This window comes from Dromaius novaehollandiae, chromosome 10 (assembly GCF_036370855.1).
Source record: "Dromaius novaehollandiae isolate bDroNov1 chromosome 10, bDroNov1.hap1, whole genome shotgun sequence".
NCBI classification, from domain to species: Eukaryota; Metazoa; Chordata; class Aves; order Casuariiformes; family Dromaiidae; genus Dromaius; species Dromaius novaehollandiae.
In genome coordinates this window covers 25,225,967-25,242,130 of record NC_088107.1, presented here as the reverse complement: position 1 = coordinate 25,242,130, position 16,164 = coordinate 25,225,967, and the positions used below count along the sequence as shown (strand labels likewise).

The window sequence follows — 16,164 nt, the reverse complement described above, 5'->3', positions numbered from 1 at the left end:
TCTAGGATTCAGAGCGTTGAAAGGTTGAAATTCAATAGGTTGAAAGGCAGAAGCTTTATGCCTGTTCCTGTCCCATTCCCAGCCAGAGCCACCAGGGCATTTCTGCATGCTCTGGGCCCTGATCCTGCCCCAGGGCTCTCCTTTCCTGCCTTTAGCTCGTCTCCTCTCTAACTTGATGGGGATGGGATCGCTTTGCTCCTTCCTTGCGGTTATGTTAGCAGTTGTGTTAATTGGCCTACTGCCTGAGTGCAAGGTCCTGCGCGTGGGTCCTGAGCTGGGCCAGTCTCCAGTGCTGGTCAATGAACTGCAGCCTGGGCCAGCATGTGATCCTCTGCTAGCAACCACACACTGTCACAGACCCCCTCTTAGTTCAATAGCAGCAGGTACCTTCCCAAGGTAACAGGCTTCTGTCTGCAGCTGAGCAATTGTGGCCAAACGGATCTGTCTCGGAGCCCTTAATTTCTTTAGAAACAGCTTCCTGAAAGCTGAAAATGTGCATTTCTGGTCTCTGGATGGTACCTGCTGGCAGGGTCCCAGCTGGACCTGCCCCTGAGTCTGTACCAGCCTCCAGCTGCTATCTCCTGTGAGTTTTGGCTGCCATGTGCGCTGCCTTCCTGGTGCTCACCCCAATGAAAAAGCAGCTCTGGTGACCTCCCTAGGCTTGTGAAAGTGAGGTTTGACAAGGAAGAGCACATTTCTACAGCCACCTTGGCTCTGTGTCCCCTGTGGCAGGACGCTTGTAGGCTCTGGGACAGGCACCACCTTGGGGTTTCCCGGGGGTGGAGCTGTTTGCGTGTGCTGGTAACAGACCGGCCTGGTCCAGGCCTGCTCCTGGGGCTGGATGGTGTGTGTGAGCGAGCAGAGGGGAGTGAGGGGTGGAGGTGGGTGCTGCTGTGGGGTGGCATGAATGGTGCTGCAGCTCCAGCCCCTGCCATCAGCAGGCTCCCAGTGGAAGGTGCTGGGAGCAAGAACCTGCCTACTCCAAGGTCTCACCCCTCCCCCCAACTCGCGTGCCAAAACAGAGTGCAAGCAGTGGTCCTCAGTAGGGTTCAGGGCACTTGGAGTGTGGCTTCAGCCCAGCCAGCAAACCTGGATGCTCTGTGAAGGGCTGAGGTCGCACCAGCCCAGCGGGGCCAGGCTTGCAGGGACCCAGTGCAGGCAGAGGGCTGGGATTTACCGTTGGCTTGGGTTTTGGCTCCTGGCGGTGGGTGCTGAGGCTGGGTGCTCCTGCCTGCTGGCATCAGGGCAAGGGCAGGGGGTTGGGGGGGTGTTTCAGGGCCTGGTGGGCACCATGAGGGAGATGGGTGGGAAAAGCCCCCACCAGGCACTGTGGGGACCTGACCACTGCTGCAGACACCAGATCGCAGGGGGACAACCTGGGCCTGGAGTGCCAGTGTGCCCGGCTCAACATCCGGAGCTGCTACGTGCCACCTCGCCCCCAGCCTGTCCCATTATGTAACTGGTGCCCATTAAAACCTTCATTACTCCAGTTACCTCTTGGCAGCTGACCCTTCTGACGAGGCCCTTAAGCCGTTATCCCTTTAACTGCATTTCCAGGGCTTTAAATGGCAAGCGGACGGCAGGCAGCCGCGGAGGCCGGGCATATCACGGGGGCAGCGACGCTGCCGCTCAGGGAGGGATCCCATCCCCAGGGGACGGAGCAGCCGTGCGGGGAGAGGCCAGCGCAGTGACCGGCTGCTTGGAGATAAAAAGGAAAAAAAAAAACAACAACAAAAAAACCCATCAGCCACGATGTGCGTCCAGGCCGCCAGCGTCAAGGCCCCTCGGCTGCCGCCTCCGAGCCCTCTGGGATGGGTGGCTGTGTCTTTTCTTTGGGGGGGCAGAGGAGCAGCAGTCGGGGAGAGCAGTGCCAGGAAGAAAACGCCACCCTCACAGGTTTGTGATTGTCTCTTAAAAAGATTTATTCTCTCTCCTTGCCCAAATGTACAAAGGCAAGAAGAGTACAGTTTGTATATATATATATTTATATATATATATATATAAAAAAAAAACAAGGAACTTGGTAATAATGTACACTTTACAGAAGGGCAGAATCAGGAAGACCAAAATGAAACCCAACACAGCAACTCCAATGGAAACAAGAGCTATAAACATCAACGCTTCAACGCCCTGGCAGGCCTCCCGCTCGCGGGGCCGGGCAGGCAGGGGCTCGGGGACGGCAGGGCCTGGGCCCGCGGGGCTCGGTGGGCCGGCGTTTGGGGGTGTCGGGGCCCCGCGGGCAGAGGAGTGGGACTGCAAAGCCCGGTGAGTTGGGGCTGGGGGACCCGGTGGGCAGAGGGTTGGGACTGCAGGGCCTGGGGGGCAGCAGGGTTGGGGCTGGGGGAGCCGGCTCAGCGCATGGCCTCTGAGCCAGCCACCCTGCCCCATGCGCAGGTGCCGAATAGGAAAACTGGTCAAACTTCAAACTGATTTGGCTTAACCTGTTGTTTCACTTAACACCTAAAGGGAGACTCCGTTGGGACCGTGGTGAGCAGATGCCCCGTCTTCACCTGCCAGCAAAGCCCCAGGCTCCCCCTGTCACCTCGCAGTCCCCGGCCACCTCTGCTCCCTTCGGCTGTCCCTCCATGCCCGCAGCACTCATGGAGACGCAGAGCCAGGCCCTGGGCTGGACTCGGAGCCAGGACCTGTGGGACCGGCCAAGGCTGGAGGTGGGAGCAGCCTTAAAGCCCTGCTCTGCAGGCCGAACCGAGCGAGGGGGCTGCGTTCGGGACACAGCCTCCTCCATCGGCCCGACCCCGCCACCCAGGCGGCCTGCCCGCCTCGGCCCCCGGCTCCGAGCAGCCGCACGGCCTGCGTGTGCCGGGCCCGGTGGCTGCGGGTGGAGCTGTACGTGCACGGGGTCGAGCCACTGCTCAGCATCTCCCACCCCTTGCTGGAGGACAAAGGGAGCCGGGACCCAGCCTGCTCCCCCTGCAGCACGCGGCGCAGCCAGGCCCATCGCCTTGCAAAGACAGACTGGGGAGAGGAAGAAAGATGAGTCAAACTAAGAGGCAGTGAGGAGAGCAGGCTGGGACCAACGCGCTACCTGCAGCCGAAACGGGGCTGAGACCAGACAGTGTCTCCTTTCGAACTGGGTAAAGCGGGGAAACCAGGGAAAGAAAACAAAACCCAAAACAACAGCTTTCAAACAATTGCTTTTTACAGTATGTACAGAGCCCAGCAGGCAGAGCATCCCGGTACAGCGGCCGCTTGGGGCCGGGTGCGACACACACGCAACAGAGCCCGCTGCGGACCGACGGCAGCCCCGCACTCCCCCAGCCCGGGAGGGACGGCACCGCTTGCCCACGCTGGGGACCGGCACGGGGAGCCGGGGCGGCCCAGCTGCTCCAGGCCGAGGTAGAGAGCCGGCCCGGGAAAAGCCGCTCCCCGGCTGGGGGGGGGGGGGGGGGGGGGGGGGGGGGGACCAGAAAGCCCCTGGCTGCAGGGGCTGGGGACACGGGAGCAGCCGGGAGCAGGCCGCGTGCTGCCCAGAGGACCGGCTTCAAGAACCCGGTGCCCTGAGCCCCGGCATGGGACTGGGGAGGGGAGGGCGCCTGCGTGGCTCGGAGACGTGCCTCTGACAGAGCCTAAGTGTGCTTGTTCCTCGCTGAGCTCTGCCCACGGCCTGGGGAAGTCAACCTAAAAGCCGAGGGTGGATGGGAAGGGGAGCCGCATCCCACGCTCTAGCTACCGAGCAGGATTACGCTACCCTGGGGCAGGGGAAGCGCTTGCCATGGGGGGCAGAGGGCAGGCTTAGGGGGCGGGGGGGGGGGGGGGGCGGGTTGCAGAGTCACAGCTCAGAAACCAACTCCAAAGCCTTGGAAATGAGCTTCAGTCAGGTCTGGGCCGTACAAGGCACTGGGGAGAAATCCTGGCAGCGGGCCGGTGATGGGCACAGCCCGCAGCTCGGCCTCGCAGCTGCCCTCACCTCCGCAGCACCCCTTGCCCTCAGATGGAGCTGCCCATCGCATCCAAATGGCTTCCCGAAGCCGTCCAGGAGGAGCTGCTGCTTCACCCAGGCCAAGTGCAGCCCCCCCCGCCCCAGCCTCCTCCAACCCCGCTGCCCGGCACGTTGCGGGACGCTCCAGGCAAAACAAGGCCAATAGCGTCCGCCCCGTGCGGGGCACCGGGAGCAGAGGAGGCTGCCCAGGCAGCTCCTTCCCACGCGAGCTGCCTTGCGCCCAGTCCTCGCCCCGGCGCAGAGACGGGGGTGGCGGAGCCCAGAGCAGGAGACGGAGGAGAGCAGCGGGGCGCAGAGGCACGTTGCGCCGCAACGCCCCGCTGCCTGTTTGCAGGGCCCCTCAGGCCTGGCGCAGGGGGCTGACTGAGGATTTTGGATGGCTATGAGCCTACTCGAACTCGCGGGCACTGCTTGACCTGCTGACGTATCTGTGCCGCACAAGCGCGTACGTTTGTGCCCAGCGACTCAGCCCACGGGGTTGGCATTCCCCGTCCGCACAAGCGTCTCCGACACCCACCTTGACTCCGCGTGGCCTACGCAGCACTAATAAGACTAGCCAAAAATGCTCTTTCCTGAGACTGCGCCTCCGCTTCCGGCTCCGCCTCGCGGTTCAATGTGAGCGAGGAGCGCACGGCGCGAGGCAGGTGGCAGGCAGCGCCCCAGCCCGCACCGCCTGCCCGCCCCGAGTCCCGTGATGCTCAGACCCATCGTGAAGCAGTGACTCCCAAAGACACGGCGGGGCTTCAAATTCATCGAGAAACCTCAGTGCTTCCGTTTCCTCTTCATATGCACCAGGCAGGTGATTCACTTCCATCCCGAGCGCCGGTGCCCAGTAGAATAAATATTTCCATAGGTACCAGCTCGCCCACTCACCAAAGGGAAAGGTGTAGAGGGGGAATTCAGTGTGTGTCCGCCGGGGGAGAAGACAGAGTCTGCCTCGGATTACGGCAGGAACGTCAAGCAGAACAATTAACACCATTCAACTGATGTCTAAAGGAGTCTCCAGCGCGTCCTCATGTGAGCCAGTCACATGTCTCGTACAGCCCAGGCATCCCAGCGCATCACATCCTGCGGAGAACCAAAGGCAAAGTCAGCTCCGACATCCAGCGGCCCCCCACAAGTCCCAGGGCTGTGAGCGGGGCAGTCAGCAAAGCCCTGGCACGAGGCCGGAGAGGAAAGGCGGCGCCTGCCTCTTGGGGACGCGCTCACTGGGGGCTCCAGAGGTGACCTGGGGACACGGAGGGCCAAGCAGGGGAGAGCAGGTTGGATGAGCACAGCCTCTGCTCTCAGGGCTGCTCTTCCTCCTCGAGACAGCCCCGGACCAACCCATGTTGGGCCATGTGCACCCACCCCAACCGCTTGTGCTCTAAGAGAGCCTGCGCCCTCCTCCTGGCCATGGGGAGCGGAGATGTGTGGTTGCCCACAGGCTTAGCAGGGTGGAGGCCCGCCCACGCCAGCACCGCGGGAGAGCCTTACCGTTCTCACCTCCTGGGAGGTGGGTATAGGGAGGGAGCGGAGCCCTGCTGGCTGGCAACGATGGCTGTGGAGGAGAGACCTGCGGAGAGAAGCGGCGTCAGGAGCCAGCAGCACGAGACAGGCACTGAGCTGAGCCTGGCGACCATCCCGGCTGGGCCCAGAGCACCCCCATGTCCGGATCAAGTCTGTCCTGAGCTCCGAGAGGAGCTGAAAGGCGCTGGATGCAGCCAAAGTAGTGCTGGGCGCAGGGTTCACGCCGCCCAAAGATGGCTACAAAACCTTGCGCGCACCCTCCCAACTCCTGGCAGCTCAGCCCAGCCCCACTCGGGGCCCTTTCTGAAGCAGCCATACCCCAGGAGCCCCTCCGGCTGTGCCCCCCGTCCCCAGCAGCCAGGCCCCAGCCCAGGGCAGGATTTGGTTCCTACCTGTTGCATAGGGCAGGTTGTACTGCGCTGGCAGCAGCGAGTACCCGAGGTGGTGGTGGTGGTGATGCGTCGAGAGCAGGCGCTGAGATGGCGAGGTCCGGGGCCGGTCTGCGCTCCTTTCCCCACCTCCTGCTCCGCCAACGCTGCTACAGCTCCCACCGCCCCCCACCACCCCACAGCCGCTGCGGTCCCTCTCCTGAGACGTCTTCTCACTTATCTGGGGAGGAGAAAACAGGTTCACACTGAGCAAAGTTGGTGGCCTCAAAGCAGCTCACAGGGACAGGGGCTGGCTTCGTCCTGGCTACCCCGCAGGGTGGTTTGGCATGGGCACCGGGGCGCAGGGCCCTCAGAGCAGCCACTCCAGCGAGCAGAGCCCACCAGGTGGCTGTCCCTTGAGGCTGCCGCATGGGACCGTTGTCCAAAGGCTCCCTGTGACGCTGCTGGCGCAGCACGGCGACGACGGGATGGCTGGTGACCAGCCCAAAAGTGGGCAGCAGGATGCAAACCTGTTTAGCAGGTCCCATTCAGGGCAGCTCCTTCCCGTCCAAAAGCAGGAGTTGCTGCTGCATCAAAGCTCCTTCTCTCAGCTCGGTCTAAAAGGAGTTTGCAACACTGCCCTGGGATGGAGCCAGGCCCTATGTCCTGGTCTCCCATCCACCAGCAGACAAGCTCCAGGGATGAGGACAAGTGCTGCCTTGTCACTGCAGGGCCTGGAGGAGTCTCAGGGCTTCTCTGGGACGGTCCTGCCCAAAGGTTTGGCTCGTCACTCCAAAAGGGGTTGTGCTGTGGGATTTCTCTAGGGCCCCAGGTCTCCTACAGCAGGAACGGCAAAAAGCCCAAGCTAGGCAGAGTTGCTCTGGGCTGGCCACAGGACCCAGGGACCTTCCTGAAGCCACTGCATGGAGCTGGCCTGACCCTCACCGTGGGCGATTTGCTCTTGTAGTGGCTGGCGTGCTGCTGCAGGATGTCCAGGGCCTTGGACTCCGAGCTGGATTTACAGCTCACACTGGGACTGGCTCGGGACTTGTCGCTGTCATCACTCCCGGACGCCTTGCTCCCATACGGGGAGAAGGAGTAGCTGGAGGGTAGGTATGATCCTGCGGGGGGAAAGATGGCAGTCAGAGCATGAGGAGCAAGCAGATTTGTCACCTGCTGCTTCTTCAGGCTGCACAGCAGGCGCATGCAGCTCTGCTGCCCCACGTGGAGATGACAAAGACGTGTGCCAAAGGCGTGTGAGCTGGTAGACAACGAGTCGCAGCCACAACCCAGTAATGAAATTCCCTCTGCCTCTGGAACCCTCCGACAGCAACGGCACAAAGTCCGTGGCAGCAGCTCCCCTGCCCAGCCCCGAGCCATGAAGATCATGGCAGCTCCGGCCCATAGCCGTGCCCGGCTCCAGGAGGATGGGCAGGACACAGGCACAGCCCAGGAAGGGATATCCCCGGGCCAGACAGCAGTCCCTGAGAAGGCTGTGGCTCTCCTACCTGGGTAATTCTGCATCATGACCGTGGGCATGGCCCGGTAGCTGGGGTGGTTGGGGTCGTACGACTGGCTGTAGGAGTAGCCGTGCATGTAGGGGATGTAGGACTGATGTTGCGTGAGGGGTGAAGACACGGGGACATGGACACTGGGCCTGGGGTCCTTCCCCACCATGCGAGCCTCCTCGGTGGGGGTCAGTTTGCACTCGGAGCTGGTGCTCTCCTTCCCGTCCTCCTTGGACACCGCTTCTTTGCTTCGACTTCTTTCTTCCTTCAACTTCCGATCCCTCTCTTCTTTCCACCGCTCATCCTCTGTCTTGATGTCCGAGTACTTTGCGGGGTAAACGTAGGTCCACATCCGGGGCTCGGCTTCCTGCAAGAACCAGTGAATTGTCAGAGCAGCTGCCTCCCCCAACACCGCATGCCCCCAAAACAGAACTTTTGGAAGAAACCAGTGCAGCCCTCTCCCCTTTCCCGGGGCACCAGGCTCTCCTTGTTCTCCTGGAGCAGCCCATCATCTCCACTGCGTCCCAGCCCCATCCCTCCCAGCCCAACTGGCAACGTCATGGGGCCACATCCCAGCAGGAATGAGCCCCCCCAGCGAGGGGCTTCCTACAAGACGTGACAGGAGAGGGCCCAGTGCCCAGGCGGGCGGGCAGCATGCGGTCATTACCTGTCTGTACCAGAGGACAGGGTCCACCTCTGCTTGCCGGCCACACTCGGAGCCAGCCTTCGTCTCAGCGCTCTCTTTCCCAAGGTGACTGGCCTCACTCAGCTTCACCTTGAGTCCCTCAGCTACCTGGCTGCCGGACAGCTTCGACGAGTCCTCCAGCTTGGGGATGATCACAGATTTAGCCATGTCAGCACCTCCTTGCTCCTTGGCCTTGCTCAGCCCTGACTTGACAAGGTCTGTGAGGCTCGGGGCCTTGGTAAGCGTTGGGGGCATGGGTGGCTTTTGCTTCCACTCCTCTTTGAGAGCCGCCTCCCTCTCCTTCAGGCCCAGCTCCGCTTTCTTCTCCAGCCCTCGCTGCTGCTGCTGCTCCAGGCTCTGCCGCTGCTTCTGCTGCTCCTCGTACTGCTGGCGGTAGGCAGGGTTGGTGCTCAGCAGGTGAGCGTGGTAGCCCTGCTCGTTGTAGCCATAGGGGGGAACGTAGGCGTATTGGTTGTAGTAGAGGGACTGCATGTACATGTTGGGACGCTGCTGGATGACCGAGGGCTGCTGGCTGGAGCTGCCGAGCTCTGCCTTCTTCTCTTCGCAGCCCTCACTCTTCACCTTCACCTCCGGGCTCTCCTGCTCCTCATCCTTCTTCAGCTTCAAGGCCTGTGTCTCGGCCGCAGCCTGGCTGCTGGGGTTCAAGGGCCCCGGGCTTGCCTGGGGGTAGCCTGGGGAATAGTAGGTTTCGAAGCCTTGGTAGTAAGGGGACTCTTTGCTCTGGGGTTGTGGGGGGAAGAGAGCTTTCTTTGCACCTTCCTTGACCAGCTGCTCAGGATCCTTTGCCTTCATGCTTTCCAGCTTGCCCTCCCCGTCCTCGCCTGCGTCAGAGATGTCTGAGTAGGCTGGGCTGTTGGTTTTCACCGAGCTTGCTTCTGCTCCGTTCTGGGTCACGACGTGCAGTGGGGTCATGGGCTGGGCTGGGTTGGCATTTTCCAGCCTGCTGGCACCACCGATGGAGGGGCTCGGAGCGTTGTCTGTGAAGCTGTAGATTTTATCCGCCTCAGCCTTGATGCTGGCAAGCCGGCTCTGGTGCGGGTCAGAGGAGCCATTCAGCAGTCCCTCGCCTTTTGTCCCGAGATCGCTGGATTCCCCCCGGAAAGGGCTCTTGCCTTCTTCCGCTCTGCAGACTTTCCCAGGAGTCAGAGGGTTTTCTACTTCCTTGGGCTCCTTCTTCTTCTTGTCCTTTTTCTTCTTCTCCTTGGAAGGGGTCAGGGCAGGGTTGACTGTGAAGGGCTCTCCCATTACCGTAGGCTTTGGCTGGATGGGCTTGAGCTGAGGGCTGTTGGGCATGGTCTGGACCACAGTGGTGGTGAGGCCTGTGGAGGAACCGGGGCTGGCTGCAGTGAAGGTGGCTGTCTGGAAGGTGTAAATTGGCTGCGGGGGGATGGCTGGGGCAATGGGTCTGGCAGACTTCAAGCTTTTGGAAGGGATCTTCTCCGGCTTAGCAGTAGATGCCTTCTTGGACTTGTCCTTATCAACACACCTCTTCTCCAGTGAGTCAAAGCCATCGTTACTCGTCTCATCGGCCACCGAGGGACCATCCTCAGAGCCGTCGTTGGACAGGGCACCAGGGTCGGTGTCTCCTTCTCCACCCAGCTTCTTCTTGCAGGGGACCTTGGTGCTGAACTTACTAGATGGGGAGGGACTGTGGGGCTCCATCAAGCGGACTTTCGGGGTGGCCGAGCGAGCCGGCGAGAGCGAGCCCTTCTGAGAGACGGCAGCACCGTTGCAGCTCCCAATGTCCGAGTGCAGGGAGGGCTCCTCGCCATACTCACTGTCCACATCCGCCTCCAGCTTGCTGTCATCATCCGTGTGTGCGTGGGCCTGGTGGTACTTGAGCCCATTGATGTGCTTGTACTTCTTGTTACAGTTTGGGTGGGGACAGTCAATGAGGATGGGAGAGGGGCAATTTCGGTCCAGGACAGCCGGCTCCACCTTGACCGTAGCTGGGGGCACGGCTGCCGAGCCCATCGAATTAGTGCGGATGCGTTTGCTGCCCTTCGAGTCCTCCGAGCTGGAGTTCAGCTCCATGTCCGAGAGGGGCTTGCTTTTCCGCTTGGTCACGGAGGAGGGGCTGGCCTTGACGTCCTCGGTGGTGCCGCTGGGCGGCGTGCGGTGGTCCGAGGAGTTCTGGCTTCCCCGGCGCCCTTTGCTGTTGGCTCCCGCCCGGGTCTTGCTGCTGTTGCTGGTCCCTTTGCTGTCCGAAGCCGTGGCGGTCTCGTTCACGGGCGTGTTGCTGTTGGGGCGCATGCGCTTGCCCCTGCCCCGGCCGTTGCGCATCTCAAGGTCGCTGGTGGGAGAGTCACAGAACCTGCGGAGAACAAGAAGCTTATACTGAGCGACAGCCGTGCCAGGCTACGCCGACCCCGCTGTGCGGAGGGGGCCCCTTCCTCCCCCGGACAGTCTGAGCTCTGCAGAGAGCTGTGAGCGGGGCTAAGCGCTGCCAATCCTGCGAGCTGGCCCATGTCAACCCCAAGACTACCACAGAAGGGGTTAAGAGGAATCAGAGAGCTCAGACAGCAAATGCCCACCTGGCTTCCATCTCCAGAGAGGTAAAAAGTCATGGGTGCAGCCAGGATGGGCTGGGAGATGTTGGGCTCACAGCAGGCGCGCGGCAGCGGCCCCGGGCCAGGAACATGGTGATGGCACAGCTCAAGCTCCACTTTAGCAACTTAGCAGGGTGCCGCGGACAAGCACGAGCTGGCCGCAGGAGACGCTGCCTGCCACAGCAGCTCCAAGGGCAATGGGCAGAGCGTGCTGGGTGACACGAGGCCCGAACACAGCTGGGTTTCCCCTCCGTGCCTGGGCGAAGTGGGGAGTGATGCAGGCACGACCCGCCTGAGCAGGGTGCTCGGCAGCTGAGGGAGCATGAAGTGCTGCCAGGCCCCTCCACGCACTTACCGGGGAGGTGCCCAGTCGTGCTGCGTACAGTCGAGCAGCGTCCCCACGTACGTTTTGTTCCTCCAGGTCACGTTGACCACCAGCATACCTGCAAGGCGAGGAGACAGGGTCACACGTGGCCAGGCAGGCCTCCCCACAACTCCACCGGCGTCTTGCCCTTCCCTGGGCATTGAGCTACAGGGAAAGGGAGCTCTCTCCTTTCAAGATGGAGAGGAGGGACAACAGCACACACAGAGATGGGCTCAGCTCTAGGGCCAGGGAGAGGTGGGAAAGGGAGCAGGTTTTGGGCAAACCCCTCCACAACGTGGGGAGTGATTTGTTTAGTGTAAACATGGAGATAACGGATACCAATCACTGCCTTAAACAATTCCTCTCCTGCAACTGAGGAGGAGGACACACTCAGGCACCCTCACACCTCATGGAGGACCTTGCCCTAGGTCTCCAGAAGCCCTGGAGGGCCACGTGGCATTGCTGGCTCTCACTGCATCTCAGCAGATATGTGAGAGATGGGGCTCTAGGCTGGAGCAGCACCGAGAACAGGAAACCACCCCGCTCATCCCCTCTCTCGGCAGGGCTCTGCCTAGCACCTGCTTAACCTCTACTCCTTGAGCTGCTTGGTACTTTATTTTTCTGCAATTTCACAGAGATGCAAAAACTCACAAGCCCCAAAGGGCTGCGTAATTTGGGGGGCCTGAAGATCCACGCTGGCTGTACGTGCACTCTGCGGGGGGGGGGGGTGATCTCCATGAGGCGAGGGCTGTGAACCCCACGGCAAGGCTGTGAGACCCACGGGAGAGCTGCAAACGTCACGGCAGGGCTGTGAACCCCATGGCAAGGCTGCGGGCACCACGGCGGGGCTGCAAACCCCGTAGCAGGGCTGCAAACCCCACAGCCCTCTTGGAGGAGATGTTTTTGCCCACTAGATGGCAAGCTCTGCCCAGCATCCCCGCGCAGCCCGACCACCGCTTGCCTCCATGGACCACCTCAAGCCCAGCACAGGGGTCCAGAGCATCCCTGCAGGAGAGCCCAACCTTTGGGTTGAACCAACCTTGTCTGATGCTCATTTTGGTCCTGCATTTGCAGGACACCCACCGAGACCCATCACAAGGCACCATCCCCCCGTTGCCACCTTGCTCTGCCTGGAGAAAACGGCAGCAGGGGACACATCTCCTCCTTGTCCTGCGCAAGGCCAGGCTCCAGCGTGGGGCAAGCCCTGGGCAACGCTGACCTGAGAAAGCTGCCGGGGGACTGGCAACATCAGCTTTTGCAAAGAACTTTAGGAAGCAAAGAGAGAGCAGAAAGCCAAAGGACGGCCCTGCCAAGGACGCACACCCGGGCGATCTTTCTCCGGGGCCAGCCACCTCTTGCACGGCATCTCTCGGCTTTCCTCCGGACCACACACGAGGGCAGGGGAAGACCCGTTTTGCTCCCGCTTGGCGAGCCCGCCCAGCGCTAGCACCTTCCCAGGTCTCTCGTGGCCAGCGGGCTGCAAGTGCTTCCATAAGAAAGCAATTACACTAAATAATCTCAGGCCATTAGCCGAGTGAACTCAAGTGGATATTTCCTCCCAGCGATGGACTGCTCTGATTACTGCATAACTAATTCGACCAGGAGCAGAGTCCCTTGCACTGAGTGCATTTATCTGAACAAGGTAAAACTTGGGAGATAGAAATCTCATTTACAAGGGCAGACGAGTGCAGCTAGATATACAGCCGCGCAGACCCAGAAGATGGATGGAGCCGAGGGAGCCCAGAACAGCTGTGCCTGAAGCACATTTGTAAATCTTGGTCTGTATCCCCGGTTGCAACGTGCCAGCAGCCAGCTGCAGGCTTCGCAGCGATAATATATGAAATCAAGAGACGCTCACGGAGCCGAGGCCCAAAACGCAGGTTTCATTTTAAAAGAGGAACAGAACGGAAAAGGCTCCAGCAAGAAAGCGCAGCAGGGAAAACCGTTTCTGCTTCAAACCCTTTCTCTCCTTCCCCTCCCGTAAAGCACCAGCCACTCCAACGGGAGCCGGGGCGCCCATCCTTTCCCTCCCCTCCGCAGCGAGAGCCCGGCACGGGGCTCAGCGTGAGCCCTGCAGCGCGCCCCAGCCTATATTTAACCCGCTGCAACCAGTTGTGCAAAATCCCCTCCTAATCCTCCAACAATAACGCGGGACAATTTAAAGCCCGGGGATAGAGCCTAAGCGGCTTTCGAACCCGCAGGAGAGGAGCCGGCGCAGGCAGGGCCAGGGCAGCCCAGGCAGGCGGCAAGCGGGCAGCGCGGAGGGCAACGCGGCGCCGAGGTTGTCCGCGGGCTCCACTTTTGGGAGATGCAAGGGGGTTTGGGAAAGCCGAGGTTTGGGAAAGGGCACTGGGTGCTCCCGCGCTGCCTCGGCATCCCGGAGCCGCTGCCAAGGGGAGGCTCAAAACGCACCCGGACCCGGAGGAACAGCCTCTGGCCCGTTCTGGGGTTCGAAATTTGGGCTTTGCGTTTGGAAAAGGGGCCTGAGGACCATCCGGCCATCTCCATCGACGTCGTGGCCCAGGACCCACTGGAGCTTCCCCACTGCTTTGTCCCCACCGAGGAAGGCTGGAGGCCCTCAAAGAGGCTGCAACCACGCAGCGAATCTCGCAGGCGCCTGGGAAGGAGGCGAGCCGCTTGGATAACTCCAGACGCACCTGGTTTCACGGGAATCCGACACCTCGGAAGCTCTCGAGCAATCGATACCACGCGAGCCTGGCTGAAAACCACTCAGCGCCCGCCCCGGCAGAGGTCCCGGCTGCTAAGTGCTAATGTCACTGCAGCAGGGCCGAGTTGCGCCCAGCAGGAAAATTAAACGCCGCGCCGAAGGTGGGCTGACACCACCGGGTTGCTGTCTAGGAACGCGCCATCGATTTGGGAGCGAGCCGCTGCCCGTCTCTGGGGAGGCGCAGGCAGCAACACGAGATGAGGCGGTAAAAGTGCAAATGGAAAGAGAGCCGAAAAGGTGGATGGGAGAGGAAGGCGGCAAAGGGCTAGCAGGGCGGTCACAGCGGAGGACGCGAAGGAGGCCAAGCAGCAATCCAGAGCGTCCCCATGCAGCAGCGAGCGAGGCAAGTGCAGTGCCCACGTACTCGTTTTTATAACCCCTCCATCGCAGGGATCGAGAAGAGGCGAGTGAAGAGCATATTTGGATTTGCAGACCCGAGGCAAAGGCTAGGGACATGACCGTGTTTGGGTAAAGAGTCAGCAGGAAAGGTAAGATTACGCAGCCCTGGCGCGGGCTGGGGGTCTTCTCCCTGCCGGGAAGACTCCTCTTTCTAAAGCAGCAGAGTGGTTGAAGACCCCAGGAAGAAGGTGTAGGATGGAGGAAGGTGCAGGATGGAGGAAGGCGTAGGATGGAGGAAGGTGAGCGCGCAGCAAGGAGGCGAAGGATTCCCAGTACCAGCTCATCCTACCATCAATCCCACTGCAAACCAGCCCAGCTGGCAAAGCCAAGCTCAAGCGCACCACGTGCCGCTGCTCCAAAGCGGGTTGTCCTCTCCTCGGGCTGCAAGGGTGCCTAAATTCAGCTGCTGTCTCTGAAGTTAGCTGTGAAGCACTGACCTCTCCCAGCTCCACAGGGCTGGGAAACAGGCTGCCTTAGCCTCTCGCACCCTAAATCCAGATAGCCAACGCACTCGGGGCCTCTCGCAGGAGGGGCTGCAGAAGCAAGTCCTGCTCCCCGCAGCACCTGGGCACCCATCCGCCCCACAGCCGGTGGATTGAGACCCACGGGGGCCCAGCTCACAGTCGGTCCCTGCATGGGTGCTCTTCAGCAGCGGATCTGGGACTTGCCAGGTGCAGCTGTAGGACACCCAGGAAAGGGAAGCGTCCCGGGGTAGGGCTGGAGGGGACAGACCTAGCAGAGGATAAGGTGGTGGGTCAAAGAGACAAAGAGGCAAAGCCTGAGGAGATGTGGGGCTACCAAGGACAGCACTGCATTAAATCCTCCTTCCAAACTGCTGGGAGAAGGCAATGCTCAGCGCTAGATGAGACGAGACTATGCATTTCCATTGGACAGACCCTGCTTTCGGCATCTCTGACAGTTTGCACATGGTTTCCCCACGCAGGGAAGAGCCGGAGAGCAAAGCCAGGGGCCAGCAGGGCCCTTGGAACGTCATGGAGCAGGACACCACAACGGCAGGACTAGCTCCCGGGACACATCCAGGCGGAGGACGCGCTCCAGGACACGCGGGAGCGCTGAATGACCCGTAGCCACACCACCGCTTCGGGCACAGCTAGAGACCCACGGCACAGCCGGACGTAGGGAGGTTAAAACAAACCGGGCAGAGGCTGCTCAAGCTACTGCTTTATCCCTCGCCTTGCGTGTGCTAAAGAGGACGGGGGAGATGGAGCAGAGAACAAAAGGCGAGATGGGGCAGGAGCCAGGGAGAAAGGCAGAGGGAGAGGGAGACGGCAAGGCAAACACGGCGCGGAAAAAAAGAGGCGACAGCTCGCGGCTGCTGCCAGACTGGCCAGGTGGAAGCTGGCAGCGCCGGCCCTTCCCGAGGTATGCAGGGACCCATATTTGCGTCCTATATTTGCCTACGCAGCTGCAAACCCTCCTCCCAGCCCGGCTGGCAGCAGAGGAGGGAGGTTTTATTTACATGCCTGGAGGACACACGGCAGGAGGAGGTCATCACAGCCAGCCGAGCACCTTCATCCCAGCCTTTAGTTCACTAATTAGAGCTGTGCTCAGGCACTGAGCCCTGCTGGCTCCTGGATACGAGTGCTGACAGCTTAAGCAACCTCAACGCCCGCCTGGAGAATTGCTCCATTTGCCTCCAATGATCTTTGGAGAGCTGCATCGATCTCCTGGTCGTCCGAGTCCCTTGCGCTGGCTGTCCCCTCTGCCTGGGGCTGCAGCTTTCCGGGAGCGAGGTGACATTGATGGATCAGCCCCGAGGGGCCGATTCTCACTTAGCGCAGACCTCATTTCGCAGCTTGGAAGAGCAAGACCTTGTCGGGAGGCTCGCCGGGGCGGCTGGCTAAAGCCACGCGAGACGGAGGGGGCTAAGGCTCAGCACGGGGGGCTGTGGGCGGTACCACACCTGCCTTCACGTTGCTCGGGGACAGGATGGCTCTGGGTAGGAGAGGGCAAAAGAAAGCGAAAGAGCCACAGTCCACGCTGTGCTGCAGGGGACAACCTGCCTCGCGAGCACCCCTCCAAGCCAAGAGCCGCGCTGGAGGTGGAGACCT

General features: G+C 61.2%; 1 protein-coding gene across 2 annotated transcripts in view; it reads right to left on the bottom strand.

Annotated features, from left to right (window-relative positions):
* Positions 1-1,897: 1,897 nt before the first annotated feature.
* Positions 1,898-16,164, bottom strand: part of ZNF609 (zinc finger protein 609) — an 89,287-nt gene continuing 75,020 nt past the window's right edge. Inside the window, exons 4-10 of one of the 2 annotated variants that reach the window (XM_064517681.1) lie at positions 10,957-11,044; positions 8,014-10,366; positions 7,347-7,713; positions 6,784-6,959; positions 5,863-6,079; positions 5,438-5,516; positions 1,898-5,029 (exon numbers count right to left, since the gene is read on the bottom strand). In XM_064517681.1, the coding sequence (XP_064373751.1) occupies positions 5,443-5,516; positions 5,863-6,079; positions 6,784-6,959; positions 7,347-7,713; positions 8,014-10,366; positions 10,957-11,044 (3,275 nt within the window). In that variant the 3' untranslated portion in view covers positions 1,898-5,029; positions 5,438-5,442. The remainder of the gene's footprint in view (positions 5,030-5,437; positions 5,517-5,862; positions 6,080-6,783; positions 6,960-7,346; positions 7,714-8,013; positions 10,367-10,956; positions 11,045-16,164) is intronic. The other variant, XM_064517680.1, reaches the window with a different exon arrangement.